At 46.4% G+C, this 20,724-nt stretch overlaps 1 protein-coding gene across 1 annotated transcript; it reads left to right on the forward strand.

Annotated features, from left to right (window-relative positions):
- Positions 1-13,859: 13,859 nt before the first annotated feature.
- Positions 13,860-17,377, forward strand: LOC101770012 (transcription factor bHLH144). Its single transcript, XM_004984083.4, has 4 exons — positions 13,860-14,104; positions 14,803-15,197; positions 15,285-15,428; positions 15,517-17,377. The coding sequence occupies exon 4, from the start codon at positions 15,543-15,545 to the stop codon at positions 16,482-16,484; it is 942 nt and encodes a 313-aa protein (XP_004984140.1). The 5' UTR covers positions 13,860-14,104; positions 14,803-15,197; positions 15,285-15,428; positions 15,517-15,542; the 3' UTR covers positions 16,485-17,377.
- The last annotated feature ends 3,347 nt before the right edge of the window (positions 17,378-20,724 follow it).

Genomic DNA, 20,724 nt, shown 5'->3' on the forward strand with positions numbered 1-20,724 from the left:
TGCCAAACACACCCTAAGTCTAAACTTCTTTGTTGATAAAATCATTCATGGCACAATCTTAACTTTACTCAAAGCTCTAGAGGATCACTCATACCTTGTGTGTTGCAATAGCAATAAATACAACACTGCTCCTATCGGAGTCCTGAAGCTTAGGAATCATCTGCAATCTTAAGAAGAAATGACTATCATCATCCTGCATGGGAAAAATTATCCAAACAATAAAATCAGGTGGCATTATGCTTCAACTATATCCACCATGGAAGCTTCACTACATTTATACCTTTCTACTCCACGGGAAGTAACATGAAAAAATTGCAACATCAAGGGCACATATGTTTTTAAATAATAAAAGTCATGTTTTTTCATCTTTTAGATAACAACAGGGAATGTTTTCAATGCAAGTATTTCATGGAAATTTTATGCATGCAAACTTGTTTATATGAAGGAAGAAGGATCTGCAACGGTCATGCATCTGCATGTGCACAGGAGCCCATCAAGAAATTATGGGACAAGGTTAAAATGTATCACACAAAGGCCTAGATATTAATCTGCTCATAACAAAATGAGAACAACATGAAATCCTGCTGCATTTAAAATCAAACAAAATAAAGTTTCAGAACCATGTTTCTATCCGTTGCAACCCAGCAGGCTAGTACAGTGATTTGGTGTAAACACATTTAAGAAAAACAAATAACATAGATATTGAGGCCCTATAAAACTAAAGAACCTTTGGCTCATATAATTAAATTAATCATGAGTCAAAGAGAACATAATCAAGATATTTGAACCTCAGACTCAAAATTTGTCACAAGATCTAGCTAAGGAGATCGAACATAGAAAAATTCCCTAGTCCAGCAGCTTGATTAAATATTTAATAAAATGGAGGCTAAATTTCTACAATTTTAGACTATGTTCCAATTAAATTCTTTGTGAACACACTGGTAGAAAATTGAGCATTAGTCCCAGTTGGAGAGACGCATAGGTCTCGAAAATCCAACCGGGACTAAAGGTTCTCATCTTTAGTCCCGGGTCTTTCGCCCGGGACTAAAGACAAAACTTTAGTACCGGGACTAAAGGGTTTTTGTGCTAAAAGAATATTCTAAATTCTTGGGAGGCTCCTCACGCGCACGCCGCAAGTCACAAGTCACAAGTCACGCGATTTTTCATGCGAAATATGCGCGGTGCATGGGATTCGAACCTGCAACATCTTGCCTCGCACGTAGCTTCCTTACCATCTCACCTACACAGCACATTCGGCTGAATAGGGGATACTATCATTTTGAATTCACCAGTGGGGGACCCTTTAGCTCCGGTTGGTAACACCAACCAGGACTAAAGGGGTCTCCACGGACCACGAAATTTAGACCCGGGACTAAAGCCTCTTTAGTCCCGGGTAAAAAATGACCGAGATTTTTGTTGAGGATGGAAAGTTGTTTTTCTACTGGTGACACATGCGGCACCTCTTATTATGAAAAGGTTCTAGCACAAGATACCATAATATTGTTCACAATAGTGGATGATATGTGTGTATTGCTGAAAAAATTGATGAAAACCATTGTTTCCAAGTTGACAGATTGTCGGTTGATAAATAATACTCCCTCTGTTCCAAATTGTAGGTCGTTTTGGTTTTTTAAGGTTTATAGATATTATTATGTATCTAGACATACACTATGTCTAGATGCATACAAATATTTATGAACCTAGAAAAGCCAAAACAACCTACAATTTGGAACGGAGGGAATAAAAGTCTGGTGTCATTTTTCTCCTTATTATTTGTTTTACCAAAAGAAATCTACTTCCTCAAATCACAAATATAAATCCAACTAGAATTATACTCCCTCCATCCAGTTTCATGGGCGCATAAACAAGTTTCACCAAGACCAAGGAGGAGTTAACTCGCTCTTAAAACCGAACGCCTAGTTCTTTTGACGAGGCACAACGCCACCTCTCGGTTTTATTGCAGCATGCACAACGATCCGAAACCTCACCCTTCTGTTCGCACGCCCGATCCCAACCGCACGTTCTTCTTCTTTGGCCATCAGATGTGCATGCCATCTTGTCTTCCTCGTGATGTTTGCTGTTCCTCCATATCCCATGCAGCGCCATGCCATTCCTGCAGAACAAAATGAATTTTGACGTGCCAATCCGAACTCCCGCTGAAAGTTTGAGTGGTTTTCAAAATTTCAAGGACGCTGGCCAATTTTTCATGATCGTGCCCAGGAGTCTCAATGGCTCTATTTATACTCCCTCTCTGGTGAACTCTCCCCTGCACATCTCTTCAATCAATGGCACCAAAAACTTTCGATCTCAACCATCAGCTGCCAAGTTGGGACACTGACGATCCCATCAATTGGGATGCCATCATCGACTGGGAAGGTCCTGCTCATGATCTCGACTTCTACATGGTGTGGAACGATGGAGATGATGGATATCATGCACCCTCAGAAGGCCTCGGAGAAGAACAAGCAGAGGGGGCCCAGGGAGATCATGCACCCTCAAAAGAACTTGGGGGACAACAGGGTAAGTGCCGATATTATCAGATAGCAGTAGTATACCTGCAGATGAACTCAGAGTTTTCTGAAACATGTTCAGATGCACCTGCAGTGCACTTACAGTATCTCTTTTTTCTTGCAGAACATGCAAATGATCATGATGGAGATGGAACTACGGAACAAGGTGGAGGAGGTGCTAATTCTTCCGGAGAACAAGGTAAGTTCGTGATTCTAGTTTTCTCTTGCCACAGTACTCTAAGAGTTTCTGTTAGAGTTTCAGTCAGAGTACGTATGTATAGCTTCTGCTAGCTCCTGTTAGCTTCTTGTTTTGTAATGGTCCGTTAGCTTTTGTTCTGCATGAGCTTCTGCATGGTACCGTTGAGAGCCATGTGCATACGCCTGCTGCATGTATGGTTCGTGTACTCTTTCCATAGTCTAGTTCTGGTTGCTTCCTCTTGTCTTTTGTGTCATGTTCTACTATTGCAAATGATCCCTTGTTTATTTGTAGGTTCTAATGTGAGAAAGAGGAAATTCTATTCGGATGAGTTCAAGATCGCCATATATCTAGAGTTGTTGGCGAAGATTTGGCGCAATGGATAAGATTATGGTGGGATATCTGGAGTGCGAAACAAGCTCGTTAAAAGTTGTGGTCGCAAGAGAATAGATAGGCATGGAAGCTATCAAATCCGTGCCTTTAAGAGATCGAACAACCTTCCAGGATCTAGCCAATGCACTGGTTTGAAGAAAAACACACTTCATAACCGTTTTAGGGAAGGTTGACCTAAAGTTTAGCTTGACTGATGAAAATAAAAAGGTGTCTGGTACTGCTTATCCATGCTCCTAAACATCATACCCAATGCTATTAAGTTCAACCCAATGTACAACATCGTGTACATCGATGAGAAGTGGTTTTATAGGACTAGGTGTAACCAGAAGTATTATCTTGCTAATGATGAAGAAAGACCACAAAGGGAGGTTAAAAGCAAAAATTTCATAGAAAAGGTTATGGTACTTACAGTGGTTACTCGGCCTAGATGGATGGTACATGCATATTTGATGGTAAAATTGGTGTATTTCCCTTTATATATGTAGAACCAGCAAAGAGGAAGAGCCCGAACCAGCCAAGAGGTATGGCATGCATCCATAGTTAACATTGGCATTTTAACCAAATCAATTGTGCTCAATTTTTGGTATGTGTAGGCACCTTGGTTACCACAACGAGAGCATGGCCTCCTGCATGCGCGCTGCCACTCCTCAAGGTCCATATGGTTCTCGTTCTCGGACACGGCAACTACTTCCTCGAGTCCCTCTGCGGCCACGGCAACAGCTTGCTTGTCTTCTTGAACAAGCACCGAAGTGGCAGCGGCGCCCATTGCTGGCGAGGAACAGACCTGTGCCATCAACGATGGTAGGCTAGGAATGAGAGAAAGAGAGCAGCGCATGCTAGAGGATGCGTACGTGCGTTAGAGAACGAGGGGTGCGCAAGGAGTATTTGACGATGCATCCATCTCAACGTTTGCCGACCGGGCATTAATTACACCCCCATCTGAAGCGATCCTCGTGACGCCTACAGAGAAAATACGATGCCCTCCCGTTATAGGAATACTGGATACTTTTCCAACCTTAGCACGCCCATAAAACTGGATGGAGGGTGTACTAGGTTAAACACGTATAAATAAGAAATGAAACATGGGCCTCACACAGCATCGCCTCGGCCTTGCAAACAAACAGTAAGCAGCCAATAGGATGGGTCGGATGCGACGCCCTTCAGTTATTAGAGAGAGAAGGTCCAAAAGCTTTTAAAGTCAGCCCATCTTCTGTTCGATGTCACTGCTGGATACATTTTCAGAACAACGGGGAAGTGGTAGGTGCACTAACGTACGGCCCATGCAGGTCTGGGTGTTGGGCTGTCGGCTTTTCAGCTTCTCCGTGGCCCGTCGGCAAAATGAGTGTAATTAGTAGAGGCAGATCGTTGTTGACGATACTTTTTTGCTGGCGACGACGACATCAACCCAGCAGCAGTTGAAGCTTACGGGTGGTCCGTGATAAGCGTCTGGCTGCCCGCATGGCATTTCCTGGGAAACGCGACGACGTACGTTCCACTGTAGGAGTCGATGTGCAGGAGCCCACGAATTAGAAACTCATCACAGACGCGAGTGCTTCGCCCTCCCTCCATGTTGGTTCGCCGGGTTTGCAATGCAATTTCTGCCCGGCCGTCGTCTTTCCGTTCTCTCACCATGGATCGCGGGCACCGTCCGACGACGCCCACCGAACGGCACTCCCTCCTCTATTCCCGCCGCGACAATGCTTTTCGTGATCTCTCCGAGCTCCGAATAATAATAATAAGCACGCGGTATTATACCACACGTACGTAAACAAATCATTAGAGGCTACGCGCACACGCGCACGCACGAGATTATGAGTGCGCTACGGAGGGTAGCTAGCCACAATAATTGCCGTGCTCTGAGGCTTCTTCTTCTTTGCAACCAACGGAAAAGGCCGGCAGGCACCGTCCGCCGGCTAGCTTAGCCCACCACCACCGGCCCTAGACGAACGCGCACTGATCCATCTATCGAGATCGGAATCCAGGCACCGCGAGCGAGCTGAGCCACGAAGCCACGAGATGTGTGGTGGCAGGCAATCGTGAACGACGCCCTCTGTTCTGTCGCCTTCTCGCCACCCTGGACTATAGCTTAGCCCGCCGGCCAGACACACGTAACCCTAACACAAACAACCAGAATGCAGATCGGACGAGCATGACATGGCCACATGAAGAAACGACCTGACAAGGGCATCGCCTTCGCCAAGCAAAGCAAAGCAAAGCGAGCGGCGGCAACGGGGCCGCATGATGGGGAACAAAGGGAGGGATTCGGAACCGCCCACACAACACAGTGGCACAAAAGGTGGCTGCTGCCGAGCGCATTATTTCATCCCGATGCTACGGTAATCACCGGGGCTTAGCGCCTTTGTTAAGGCCTCCTTCTCCTCCTCCGTAGCTTTATCAGCTGCGTCGATCGCTTTGCTTGCTGGTGGGGTTGCCGCAATACATTGCGCATGGGGGGGGAGCACGGGATTCCCTCCCCTGCCCGCCTTTTGTCACCTATCAAAATAATCCAGCCTTTTTTCCGGCCCTTTTCTGGAGTGATGTTCGGGATGGATTCATGGATGGGGGAGATAGCTAGCCAAGGCCGGCCGCACCGCATGCACGCACGCAAATAAATCTCTGCTAGCTACCACATCCCCATCCATCACTATCTCTTCTTTCTTTCTTTCTTTTCTTCTCTTTTTTCTGATGTTCGCCTCTGTCGCCCGACCCTTTCTCTTGGAGTTGGAGTGCATAGCCAGCATAGGCCAGGCATGGAGTAACCGGAGTTTGCTAGTAGGAGTGTTCTTTCCTTTTGTAATTTCCAGAACATGCAACACAGAGGAAAAAAAATACAGTTGTGTTGTTCACGGGCTGCTTTAGAACAAATTGTCTGATGGTTTTTTATAAGTAGCACCTTGATGAAATAATGACAAAAATATCATTCAAACTCTAAGGAAATGTCTTAATTAAAAAAAACAGTTGGCCATTTAAAAACATTCTAAAGAATACTGATAATTGTCGGTGTTCCGCAAAAAAAAAAAAGAACATTCCGTAAATAATGTTGAAAACCTAGTAGTGCACCACCAAATCTTTCATTTATTTAGATACTAAACCTTCCAACCTAAGTTGAGATGAAATGATTGGTGATAACGGATTAAATGCTTTTTGAAAAAAAAAATTAAATGTTTTGCAAGAGAAACCAATATCTTGATGATGATGCTGTAATAACAAATGTGAATACAATAATACACTCATAGAACCTACATATCTAATCCAAATAATACTTTAGCATAACAAACAAATAGACATGTTAGAGAGTGGACTTTATGGGATTGTAATATTGCTTGGTGATTTGATATTCGCTGCATGGTCGGTGTGACAGGCAGTGTTGCATCAAAAGGTCGCATATTTTGTCAAACAAAGATTACATCCACGATCCATACACACTGGAAACCCGGCCTAAAGCACGCATGCATTTGCAGGTCGAGCCGTGCATCGTGTGAAAAGTGGAAGCTGGAATGGAACGTTGTGGGACCGATCGAGATAGTACACACACACACACACACTACTACATCGTTCGTTGGAGGGTGGTGCCGACGAGCACGAATCACGAGGCGCCTTTTTCCAGGCCCCGACAGGTGCAGTAGTGGAGCAAGTGGTTCTACTGGAGCGCCCAAGAAAGTGATCGAGCTGCTAGCTGAGTGCGATCCCAACCACTCCCGGACTCGAGTGGCTCCGCCGGCCGGTAGCATAACCCAAGTGCGGTCAATAGCCCACGTACACGCACGCTGCTGATTCGAATGCATTCCGATTAGGAGTGTGGTGTGGCAGTCAAACTAGACGGCGGCTAAATTGATCTAGCTAGGGTTAATAGCAAGTACGCCAAGTATAATCGTCCTTCGGCCTTATTTTCTGGCTTTCAGACGCGATCCGTGCTTGATCAAAAGCTAATGCTTGATAATTAAAAGAACAAGGAAGCATGGTGTTGAGTTTTGGACAGTGGGATATGAAGCTTGCGCAAATTGAAGTCTAATTATTAATCTGATTGCTTCACAATAATAAGCTTACAATGTTTGTATCCGTTGTGTTCTTGATAAAGTTCGGTAACCTCGTTGCTAGAGGAAATTGGAATTGGAATGGTAGTTATTACAACTACTAATTAATCCTCGCACAACTCTAATTTATCCAAATTGGCCTATGGATATAAGATCAAAACCAAAAAATAATGCAATCTTGGTTGGGTTACTTCAGGATATATCATATATGCATATTAGGTCATTTGGCTTTGTCCGAATGGTACCGTCTTTGGAAAAAAGAAAGAAACAACTGCATCATTTTTATATGTACTGGTAATCTCCAGATGAGCTTACTGGCACTGGGCATTGAGCTTTGCTGCAAAACAGCAAAAGGAGAAAGAGGTGGCGACAATCATCGCATGGCACTCTTTGGATCAGAAGCCGTTATTGTAGGAATAAATCGTCAAGCATGAGTTGAGATTTATTAATAGGCTGTGTGTTGCTCGACTTCTCCAAGCATCACTCGGTTTGCTTTTATCCCGTTGATTTGTTAGCTCTACTCCAAATCAGTGTAGAGACTAGGCTGTGTGCATCATACACGCACCCTTGAGGCAGAGGCTAAAAGATTTTTTTCTTTTACCTAGCTAAAAAGATCAATTGTTTTATCTGACTCAAGGACCTTGGGTTGAAAGTTTCTGTCCATGGGTAGAGGTCTCGGATGTATTATGGGTAGGGATGGTAATGGATCATAGCTCAGCCTCTTTCATAATCCAACTTAACTCTGTCTATTTTTAGTTCAAAATCATATAATATTATAGCTCGGTCCTTATTGAGCTCGGTCCTTAAATTTGCTGAGTTAAATTAGAGCCTACCTTAATTATGGGCAACATTTCGGCATGTACAATGTCCAGCGCAGTATTATATTGGGGCCGGTAAAAGGAAAAAAAATAGGCAGCTTAGCTTGGTCGGTTGAGCAAATTAAAGCTAGCTAGAAGCAGCAGCACGCATGGTTGCGTACGTGATTCACGTCAACACTTGACAAAGATTCATGCGTACCCACCCTTTCATAGTTTATGGATCAAAGGAAGCAGAAACTGCGCCATATCCTTGTGTCCATAACCGAAAAGCCCAAAGGACCTTAATCCTCCTCCGCACGCGCGCTCCGCGTGCGACACGTCGCGTCAGCACCTACAGACACAGCTCCGTAAGCACACTGTCAGTCGTCTAAAGACAGAGGTTAGTAGCATCATTGACGACGAACAGGGCCAGGCCATCAGAGACTTGGCTCACTAATCCACAGCTGAGATCACTGATGAGAGGCCGGAGCCCCCTCACGCCTAGGATGGATTAGTCTGCTGCGGGTGCATGCAATCAGAGCGCTTGCTGGGCTTTAATAAAGCTACCGCCCGGCCCTCTCACGCACTCATGCTTTGTGCTGCAGATTAAGCAAGCTAGCTAACCACCACAGGCTGCAGTCGGCAGAGTAATTAACTAACGCTAAAGCAGATTAGGGAGGAGGAGGGGTAGACCAAAAGAGTAGCTAGCAGATAGACCTGTGTGCCCCACGGATTGACTAGCTCGCGGCTGGCTGCATGCAGCATGCCTTAGCTTATTGCCCTTTGTTGCCATCTGTTTGTTTGTTCCCGGCCTTCTTTCTTCGTTCTCCCACTACTCTACTCGACTAACATAACAGCAGATGTAATCAATCCATTCATTAGTTAAAGTGGCCAACCACACGCTTGCTTTAGCCTACAGGCACCTTTAGTGTACAATCCTTCCTGCTAATCATCTCTTTCTCTCTCTGCGTGTGTGTGAGGGAGAGAGGGTGTGTGTAAAGTGGAAAAAAGTGCAGATAAAGGGGGCAGCAGGCAACGAGGAGTGCCGATGTAATGACGACGGTGAGGGGAAATAAACTATTAGGGCCCAAATCTTCTGCTTTAGAGGTTCTTAAGATTCGGCTTCATCGGCGTGCGTGGACTCCCTTTTGTGCGTGTGCGTTTTGAATACTCAGAAAGCTATGGTTGTTTCTCTACAAATTGATATGGGGCCACGTTTATCTTACTACCTCCGTCGTAAAATACTATTCATTTTCACTTTTCTAGATACATCACTTTTACTTATATATAAATATATATAGAAAAATCAAAATAAATAGTAATTTGGGATGGAGGAATTAGTATATTTCACCCTCCAAATTTTGGGTTTGCCTGAACCTTTCGCCACCAGCTTAGATTTTGTATTGAACTAATATCGGTGCATGCAACTTAAAATATATGCACATGGCCGGATATCGTAACACTACAAGTTTGTTTTGAGTCTACTAAAAACTTCCATCAAATGCGTATGCTGGATGATCAATAATCAAAGTGATTCAGCAGAAATCAGATTCTTTTTACCAAGTAATACTCATTTACATTGCTAATTGTACCTCTTCGGAGGACTGAAAAGGTCGGCGGAATGTCCAGTTCACCAGCAGCATAAATTGTTTCAAAAAGAAAACATGACATGTTCCTCTCCCTTTCTGGGTTACCACATTTTTTGCTAGAATTAATCTGAATGACATTTCTGAATTATTTCTTATAGTTTTTATAATTAACTATTTTGGGATATCTTTTTCCATTTTTCCTTATTGGAGGAATTGTCTATTTCAACTACTTATGGTTTGGTCTCGAGTTAATAACTTGAGATTTTTTATTTCTTGTCAACTTTATTTTGTTTTGGACAAATTGTCATATGGAGGACACCCTTTGAGAAGGCATAAGATATAGAGAGAATTCCATTAATGCTATTAGAATTTATAGAACGAAATTCTCGAATTTCCTTCACTACCACTGTTTTAAATTTTACCTTCACTTCCGTCAGAGCCTGTTAAGTGGCTTCTCAGTGACTAGGTGGCCCAAAATCTGAACAGCAAATTCTCACTGATTTCAATGGCTAAACTGCCCCTGTCACAATGACAACGTGGCCCCACGACCGGCCAGCCTTATCTCAAGTCACGGCATCGGTTCCGCCCGACACGGCGCGCTCCCGTCAAGCCCTCCAAATCGAGTCGCCGGAGTAACCACGGGAGGGAAACGGCGAGGAAGGAGGACGCGGGCACGGAGGGCGAGCGAGGCCGATGCTTAGGTGTGGAGGATTGGAGCAAACCCTGTCAGGGAGCGCGGGCAAGGTGGTCTGGGCGTGGGGGCCGAGCGCCACTAGGGGCGGGCACGGAGGCCGGGGTGCGCGAGCACGGAGGCTGGGGCGCGCGGGCTGAGCGCCGTCGGGGCGTGCGAGCAAGGAGGCCGAGGCGCACGAGCAAGACGGTCGGGGCACAAGTGGCCGAGCGCTGCCGGCGCGCGGTGCCGTTCGCCGCCCGGGCGCGTCACGGCCAACCCGCGGCCTGGGTGAGCGTGACCGTTTTCCCCTTCGCCTGGTCCTCCCCTGGACCGCCGTCAGAGACCCTTCCTCCTGCTGCCGCTTCTGCTGCTAGGACATATATCCAGATATAATATGAAGCAGTGCGAGAAGGAGCACATGAAGATAGCAATGCTGAAACTAGAAGCAGCTCTCACTGATATAAACAACTTTGTTGTTACCCTTTAAATTCAAAACCAACTAGGTGTCTACATATGGTTACAACCAATTTGATATTTACGAGTTATCGTGCTCTACTGTCTCTGTCGTTTATTCACTCCTGGTGATACTCCTAAACTACATAGTAAAAACAAATTATCCTAGTAATACTGCAGTAAAGTGATAACATATACATGCAATGTTTAAGCACTAGAAAAATGACAAGCATGTTGTGCATATGAAATACACACTCATCAATTATGAACCGGCCGTTATAACCTTTTTGTGCTGTCGCCTGTCGTGCACTCCATAGTCCCTAGTTAAACCACCTGCGCAGTGCAGTTGAGTAGTATATATGCAAAGTAGCTAGGGAAATCTTGGAGCGCTGCCTTTGGTGTGAACGTAGCGTTTTGGGTGCGCTTTGACACTAGTCGCAAATGGACTCGGTCCATTGGTCAGCTGTATGAGTAGGCTGTATGGTGTGCACAGGCACGACTTGGAAAAACGGCCCTGACAGGTGCGCTTGGGATACGCGTGCAAGTACCGCGCGAATCACGATGCATGGGGGAGCGGCGACGCCGTAGCAGGTAAAATAAAGGTACCTAGCGGCCGGACGACGACGACGGCGCGCGTGGCGCACTACAACTCCTCGTACAGCTGCCGGTATGGGCACAAAAATTAGGTCCCGGCCCCCACCAGCTTTGACCTAAACTCGAGTACGAAATCGAGTTGTTACCTTGTTGGCTTCCTTTGTGGAAAAGGGAGCACGTACGTACGGTAAAAAAGAAGAAGGAAAAACGGAGCTGAGATGGGCCAGCGAGCGTCCTGTTCGGCCGCCGCGTGAACGCACACCGAGTGAGTGATGAACAGCACGGGGGATTTCAAGGCTTCACACATTTGCACATCCAGATGACAAGTGTGGCAAAGGAAGGCGTACATACGCCATTGTCTAATCTCGGTCGCCCATCCACGAGAGCCGCTAGCTAGCGTCTGCGCAGAGACGTCCACCACGGAAACCGGCCGCGACACAACAATATGCCAGTGCCACCATACACATCCAAGCACCACCACCAGGTAGCAGCAGCTCGCGAGCTCGATGGCACAGCGCAAAGCTGGCGATGGATAGCGCACAGTGACTGACGGCGGCGACGGGCGGGCTCTGCTCTGGCTCTGCAGGATAATTGATGCCACCAGCCATGAGCCATGAGCCATGTCACTGCCACCCGCCATCCATTGGGCACGAGAGAGAAAAAGGCAGCGCAGCAGGCACGGCCACACGCTGACACGCATACGCATACATGGGGGCTAGCATACAAAATGCGCGTGGCTTTACTGCTTCCTTTGCCTTTTTCTTTTGCTCCACGCATGCATGCTCACTTCACTCTCGCTCATCTCAGGCCCAGAGAGAGTGGGGAACCGTGCAGCTGGCCATGCACGCTTCAATTCAATCCTTGGATGGTGGAGGATAGGAAGGAGAAGAATGAAGTCGTCTGCACTCTCACGCAGCACGCACAGAGGCATCTCGGTTTGGCTTGGCTTCGGAGGAGCCTTTGAGCCTTGAGGCATGCGGTTGTTTTCTTGCAGGCAGGCCCGGCATCTCCGGGACAAGTGGTGGAGGGAGGGACGGGATGGTCCTGCCGAGTGCCGAGAAACCTTTTCCTTTTCTTTCTCATGTTTTTTCCTCTCCTGTCAGTGTCGCCGCCACCCGCATGCTAGGCTTAACTGGAGTGGCGCATTCTGCTTGAGAGTGACACGACGAAACTAAATAGGTAGTGCTCCATTTCTTGAGACCAAATACGACAAATACGATAAAGGTTCTCATGCCAGCTCAAAATTTCGAGACCAAAATAAAAAGAGGATGCTTATGTGTCATAGCATAGTTCTACTTTACCTTTTCACATCCAATGGAACCACGAGCCAATTTCGATTGGTACAGTACCTTCAAGGTTCAACATTCCACATACTGCCACTGCCAACACAAGAATGTTCGATCAACATCACAAGATTGGACATAACCATGATATCACATTGTATCTGTTGAGTAATAAGTTGGGGATAGATATGCATACATAACAGTTCTAAGGTACCTTAGAAGGTTCCAATCCCATAATGCATCATGCATGCATGGAAGAAGAAGAAGGTGGCTCACCAGTCACCACGTACAAAGGGGGGGGGGGGGGGGGGCAGCAGGTTTTGCATCATGTTGCGAGTATTGCAAACTCGTCAACCTCCATTGCGCGTGCGGACACGGTTTGGTGCCGCGGAGCCACGAAGAACTAGACTTGCCTCTGACTTCATGCCATGCAGCATGCGTATCCTACTATCCTAGCTACTACTCCTACCTAGTAGCACTACCAAACCTAGCTACGCACCCCGGATAAACAAATCCACCTCCTCCTCCAATCCAAAGAGGAAAAGCAACGAATTCCGTTGCCCGCATCTTTCCCACGCTCTAGCTTCTTTATCTTTAAGAATTGGGAAAAATGATTGCTAGCCCATCGTGCACCAACTTTGTAAATCCACAGGCTCCTAGTATACTATAAATACTATGTGACAGTAGCTAAGGTTTGGAAGTATCATTGGTAGAGGCAGACTATATGTAGCTGCTAGCCTGCTAATATGCAAACCAAATAGCCCAAACAATTGGAAATCAAATTCAAGCATGGTATAGAAAAAGCATAGTAAAACTAAAACCTTAGAAAGATTTAGCAATAATGGTAGACTAGTTTCTTCTCTCCTAAATAGCTCTTCTTGTCACGAGTGATAATTTTTAGAAAGATATCAAAATTAATAAAAGTAGACCATACATATACTTAACTTTTGAAATATTGAAGATGGAACTTATATAAAAAAAAGAAACGCTGAAATCAAACCGCGTGTTTAATTTGGCCACCCACAAATGACCGTTTCAACAATACACTACGGTGTATGTTACCAAACTAGGTTCAAGTGTCACTAATCAATAATCATACGCTGGACGTGCACCTTCCCTGGATTTCATTGAGGAAAAATTTCGGTGCTACTGATCTTGAGTGTGGCCGAGCTGGAGGAATGATAGCCACCGGGCGCCCTCCGAAAAGCCACCGGGCTATTGTCGTGGCACGGCTCGGACAGCCGGACAGTGCACGCGCGCAAATACCAGCACGCCGCGGGGGCATTTCCGTCAAGGCCCGCCCATAAGACTCCACTCCACGCGCCTGCCCTGCCCTGCCTCCCCTCCCCGCAGCCTCCTCCAGTCCTCCTCCTCCTCCTCCTCCCTGCCTTTCTCGTGAGCCACCCACAGCCTCGCCCACAGAGACGCCCGCACGCCTCGCCTCCGACTCCGAGGCGCGCACGCTCCTCCTCGCAATCGCAGTCCCGTCTCCTCTCGCGCGCGTGCTCCCCTCGACTCGCCCCATCGGTGGCGCCTCCCGTCCGCTCCATCCGGCTTCTTCTTCCCACGCGCGCTCGATCTGGTGAGTGACCTGGCTGCCTGTGTGGGGGTTGGGGGGGAGCCATTCTGGTTGCGGTCTCGTCGGCTACTGGTAGATTCGGGGTCTCAAATTCGCCGACGCCGTCGTTGAGAATGGTGTCGAACTGGTTGGTGATTTGGGTTTTTTCAAGGTGTTCGTGGGATTCGGCATTGGGGTTACGTTGCCGCCCCATTCCACTCAATTCTGGGTCTGCCTAAATGGGCAGATCGATCTGTATACTCTTGTTGGAATCGGGCCTTCCAAGATTTATTACTTTGCCGGGCTCATTCGGGGGATTGTTGCGCCGCCATTTCATGCTTCATCGCGCGTCGTATGTACTATGCAATAAGCACTAGCAGTAGTAAAAATTTGTGTGGTGTCCAACGGGAGGGAAAACGTGCTAAAGCCTCCGCATTTCCTTTTCTTTCCAGTTGTCCGGGTGTAAATTCTTGTGTTAACCGACGGTTTGGATAACTTGTGGGTTCGCATTATGCTCTAACGACACCTGGATCTTAGAGCTGCCAGCCAATTTGACCCTGAATTGATTGGACATTGCTTCTCAAAGTCCACTTAATTAGCCTCATTTTCTCAAATTATACTGGGACCAGATTACTGCTGTGCAAAATACGATTGTCTACTGCATATGCCAGGGCGGTTGTGTATCAATATACTTACCAAGAACCGAATTTCCACTCGTGCAGGTAATTTCTGGTGCAGAATAAGCAGAAGAACCGGAGACTTGACACTCTAGCGCAGGGGCCCTGAAAGCATGCGATGGCTGGGTCTTTCGGTTGACGTGTTCCGCTGGGGGATCTCCTTGAACCTTTACTGCCGTGTGATTCTGTAAATCACCTCTGTGGATACTGGAGACATTCCTGATTCATAAGCTTGTGAAGGCATTTCAAAACTTCCCCATCCAGTCTCTGGTGTTGCTGTTAAGGTGCTGTGGTTGCTTGGCCAAAGCTTTTGAGGAGAACGGAGTGGAGTACTAATGGTGTGGAAAGCAGCTGCTCAGACAAGATTCCGCGTGTTTAAGCATGAGAACGGAATCGCTGTGAGAGTTATAGCTTGCTTCCAGCCGCTGCAGAATTGCCAGGTAATGTGAGGAAAGAAGCCAGCTGTTGTTAAGAGTTGCCTTTCTTCACCTGATGGTCCTGACATTGCTTTGGCATATTTTCTGTAGGCCGAGTACTTTCGCCATCTCCTCAAGCCTGTGACGTAGCTTCGCTCTGCTCTCCATTTGCTGCTGAAGAAAAATTTCTGATTTAGATTTTTCTCCATCACAATTCAAGTGGGAGAATTCCCCGTTCATCTGAACTTTCTGCTGGTAATGATATCCTTCTTTCGTTCATGTTGTGGCTACCTGTTATTATTTGATATGGATATACTAATGCTCAATTTCTTGTTAATTTCAGGTAATTTTTTTGGTGGTTGTCTCTTCATGGCGGACAAGGTTAATCCTTGGTGCCATTGGCCTAATCCTCCATGGAAATTCAACACTGAAAGCTCTGCGGGCAATATCTACCCACCTGACATTGGACTTGTTGATTCCAATTCGGTGGCATTGCCTACATATCTGAACACTGTTGCTGCACCTGTGCCATTTTTCACAGCATCAGTTGCTGACAGACCTCTTCCAATGGCTCCAAGATTTGTCACAAAATTGGCACCGAGTTTTGAATTTTCTGCACTGTATCCCTCGCATAAGAGATCTCTGGTTTTCTACCAGGAGAATCATACTCCTATTGCAGCTCCTTTGATAAGCAAGCAGACACTGGATCCTGTGCCAGAGCTCCAAGGTAGCAATGAGACTAATGTAACTGATGTTGGAGCAGAAGAAACTGAGGGTATTCATGAGAACACAGATGAGATCAATGCACTCCTCGATTCTGACTCAGATGAAGGGTATGAAAAGGTTCAAGAACTCAACAGAGTTAGGAAGCCATCTCCTGCTGAGAATGACACCTTGAGTGTGGAATCAGTGGCCAGTGCTGGTGCTAGTGCAGGTTCTGTGCGACCGGCCAAGAAGAGAAAACTCAGCTCTGGCACTGACAAGTCTGTTGTGGACACGGCCAGTTCAGCAAGGCTTGATCATTCCATCGAACAGAAGCTTCTTGTTAATGACTCTGATGCACAGTCCTGTTGCATTGGTGAAGTGGAGAGTGATCACAAGTTCTTTCTGGGGGAAGGTGAAGCAGCTGAGGGTGACAACCCCGACGATCAGAATCGAAGAAGAGAGAGGATCCAAGAGACTGTTGCTGCACTCAGGAAGATTGTTCCTGGGGGCATCGCCAAAGATGCCACAGCTGTTCTCGATGAAGCAATATGCTACCTGCAGTATCTGAAACTGAAGGTCAAGACGCTGGGAGCTGTCTCCCTCTAGCTCCTGGGCAGTTGTGATTTGGTTAATGAAGCCACTAGCTTGTGCATATATGAAGTGCCAGTATTAGTAATAAGGTGAAGATGCCAAAGAACAATTTGGTGCTTGAGAGGATGCACTGGAAGAAAAGGATCCAGTGGTGTGGCGCTTGCTTGGCATGGCCCGTACCAATAACAGGAGGCTTTGATGATTGAGTGGACAATGAACATGCAGCATTGCAACCCCACTTAAACTGAATCAAGGCATGGAATGCTTTCTTGCATTGCGGTGGAGTGCTAGTCCTGGAGGCCACAAGTTCCAACTAGCTCGCCATACCACTCTCCGGTGAGCTAGTTAGTCTACCACCATCTTTCTGCCACAGGGCTTCGGTGATCTTCTCCGTCCCAGACTCCCTGTCGGTGGTGCCTCGGTGCCTTTGCATCACCACCCTCCTCAAAAGTCCCTCATGGCGTTGATAGGAGCAATATGTTATGCAAAGCTACAAAGATCTTTCGCCGAGCCTGAGCGGGATCCAAAGCAAGCAAAGGGGCCTAAAGGAGCCCATTCCATGCAAAGGGCACTGTTGTGCTGTTTGCGCCCATGGCTTTTTGACCCAACTACCGGGGGGGGGGGGGGGGGGGGGGGGGGATAGCTCAAGGTTAGGTTGTGTGGGGAGTTCCTGGGGTCCAACCGGTCCTGCATTCAGCAAAGTGTTGTGTGGAGCTCAACCTCGTCACCGCCTTTCATCAACCCCCTGCTTTCTTCTTTCTCCCTCCTCGCTACGTACGCCCACTACCATATATGTGTGCCCGTCTCTGTACTCGCTTTGCCACGGCTTTATACGCCTTGGCTGGGACCCAAAGCAAAACGCTTTGGTACCTTTGGTGTACGTATTATTGCAGTAGTTTCCTGTCGTAGTGACATGTATGCGGTTGGAAAATGGCGCGCTGGTTCGCGTGCACGTGCAGCAGCGAGGGGGTAGTAGTATCCTCAAAGGATTCCCCTGTTGGAGCCTTGTTCATTGAGTGTGCATCGCTCTCATGATTGCTTTGGAAGAGAGAGGCTGCATCATGAGTTGAGTCCTCTCCTCCCCTCGTCCACTGCCCTTGGAGGGTGCGGCGCCAGGTTGGGAGGCTCTGCCGGTGCCGGGGAACGGGATGGGGGGATAGCGGATTCCGAGTGCGCGGGGCAGCAGCACGCGTGGGGGACGGGGCGTGCGGCGAGCCTCGCAACGGGCATGAGTGCCGGCTCTGCTTTGCTTTGCCAGAGTGTGGTGGGGGCCGTCCCCCCCGGCCAAAGCGGAATGGAATGGAGCGGGAAAGGCCCAGGTTCCGTGGAGGGATCCTGGCAGTGGCAGCAATCCGCTGCTCGATGGCCCGTCGCTGGCTCGTGCTCGCCTGACATCATGGAAGACCGGCCGGCCGGCCGCCGCGCCTTCTCTGCCCCCAGATCGGGATCCTCCACGCCGCCTCTGTGCTACCGGAGGATGGAGCTCGGCTTCGTACGAGATCGTCGGCCCGCAGCTGTAGGGACGGCGGGTCAGGGGAAAAAGGCTGCCAGGAAGTTATTAGGCGTGTGATTTTTTTCCCCACCCTGCGCCGGGATGCATGCATGCCCAAGCGCGCGCTGGGACCGGGACGTGGGACGGCCGAGTGCGCAGCGGCCGAGCAGCTTTCTGGCATGCGACGAGCAGGATCGGCGGCCGCACCGGCACGCGGCTGCTTGCTTGCCACTGTCAGTCACCTTGGTCCCGCGTGTGCCGCCGTCCCGCCGCCGAGCGCCGAGCGCCTTTGCTTTCCACCTTTTCCCACAACTTGCGTGGCGTGGCCGCGTAGGCGCGGGGTGCCTCGAGATTAACCCCGCGCCCGCAGCGCTCTTCCCTGAGTGCTGCGTGCGTTGCTGCGCTCGAATTCGTCCTAGATAGGAACCGCAAAGGTGCCGTCTCCTCCCTGCAGGCTTGCGATGGGCCTGGCCCAGTTACCTAGTAGTACAGACTACAACAGACAGAGGAAGACGAGGAGAGAGAGATGATAACACAGGCTGGAAGGTATTCTACTCGGAAGTTTTGAAATCCTGTATAACTATTTTTTCTTATAAACTTTCACCGTTTAAAATTCGTACTAAGTAAATGGAGGGGGGAGGGGGGGGGGGGGGAAGCCAGCATCTCCATCAAATTACTCATTCTCCATCAATATATTTTCTCTTTCCCTCATCAATAACTTCTTATTTTTAACTAGTGATGCAGCAGAGTACCAAAACACCTCATACTCATGAATCGGGTACATGGATGAACCCCCTTCATTTAGGTGAGAGGGAGGTGTGTTTTGGTGATTACCAAATTATTTTTTAATAGGGATCGGATTGGTAATCTGCTGGAGCACCTCTCATCACCAAAATGACAGTTTTTTAGTATTAGGGAGAAGAATGATTAATCTGTTGAAGATGCTAGTTAACCACTATATGTATATGATCTGGATTCGAAAGCTATATAGGAGCCCCTAAGCCCACTACATCTCCCCTTCTCCCTCACTATTTCTACGAACCTTCTAAATAGTTGGTCCAACTAATTCTTTCAAAGTCAAATAGTATCATCATCCAAACATAGTACAAACGTAGATTCGCACACACATACACACATACACTTATCCCTATAAATACACGCATCTAGCCCAAACATTACGAGCAACCCCATGAGAGATAGAGCCAACAGATATTGAGAAGTTGAGATTGATAAAATCACCATACACGCATACATGCATGCAACCCAAACATTACGAGCAACTCTTATGCATGCAGCCCAAACATTACGAGTAACCCCACGAGAGCCAGAGCCGATAAACCTCGAGAAGTTGAGATTGATAAAATCACCATAGACGCTGACACGTCAACTACCACTAAAATAATAGCATAATATAAATCTAAAAAATTGTGAGCACCCGGGTGAGCAGATTCCACTGCAAGGAAGCTAACCAGCGCAAAATAGCCTCTAGCTTAGTGGTTAAAGCATATGAGTAATATCCAACAGACTTAGGTTTGAATCTCTGCGAGAGCGAATTAAACATGTCTGAAATAAAAAAGTAGGTTGAGGTTCCTCTCAGACTTCGGGTAAAAGAAGCTAACCAGCTGAGCTCCGCTCAATTCGTAACTGAGAATTATTTTTTTTAAAAAAAACATCATTTTAGCTTCTTATTTTTCTTTATTGTTAATGTCACTGGTATTTTGCACACCCACCTCCAAGGCTAGTGCTATATTTCGTGCACGTAGCTGCGTGCAATTCTATTGCAGAACACATTTTTCTTTCCTGTTAAACTTTTAGTTCCTTTTACCTCTTAAATTATACATCTATTTTTTAAATTAGTTTTGAACCTTTATGCTCTTTGGAATAATGCAACCAAATAATAATCAACGTGGATATTTTTTTAATTTTTAATCTTTATTTTCCTTGTGTAGTTAGAATATTTTTCCTTGTGGAGCTGGAACATCATGTTAATTGGAAAATTTTCTCCTAAATTTTAAATAAATTAAATCTTAACGTTAGAACAACTTTCTCCAAAGTTGGAACAGTTTTATACAGGAACTTTCTTGAACCTGGAACATTTTCTCATGAAGCTCAAATAATTTTTTATTCTAAACTTGGAACATTTTCTAGGTTAATACAAATATTTAGATTCGTAATTTTTTAAGAAATTTAATCTAAATGTTCGCTTTGGAATTTATAAGTATTTATATTTTAATACTAGTGTTGGACCTTTAGTGACAACAAAAAAAACTATATATGGACAAAGAAAACCTAGAATATTTTGATGAGAGATTGCGAGCAACAACTATTAAAATTTCTCAATAACTTCTCTATATCTTCTCCAGGATATGGCTGAGATCTTTTATCTAGGGCTATGATCATTTTTTATACACATTTCTCACAATCCCTGACTATTGATTAGTGTTATGGAGACTTTCTCACTATCATCATATCTTCTAATTGAATGTTAGAAGGTGAGTTTATAACATTAAAGATCAAATAACAAGAAATAGAGAAATTGAAATAACTTCAATTGCAATTTTCTCATATTCTTCTTCATATTTCTACATGGGTCAGTGACGAACACAAAACGTTACATATGGGTGTACAAACATTCTACCATTTATGTTTTGCTCCTAAATACATATCATTCTAATACTTTACATTCAAAAGAAAATATTAACTAAAGATATATATTTACTATTTTTTTAATTTGCCTACGGTAATGAAAACAATGATTTTTGT

This window comes from Setaria italica, chromosome IX (assembly GCF_000263155.2).
Source record: "Setaria italica strain Yugu1 chromosome IX, Setaria_italica_v2.0, whole genome shotgun sequence".
In the NCBI taxonomy this organism is placed as follows: Eukaryota; Viridiplantae; Streptophyta; class Magnoliopsida; order Poales; family Poaceae; genus Setaria; species Setaria italica.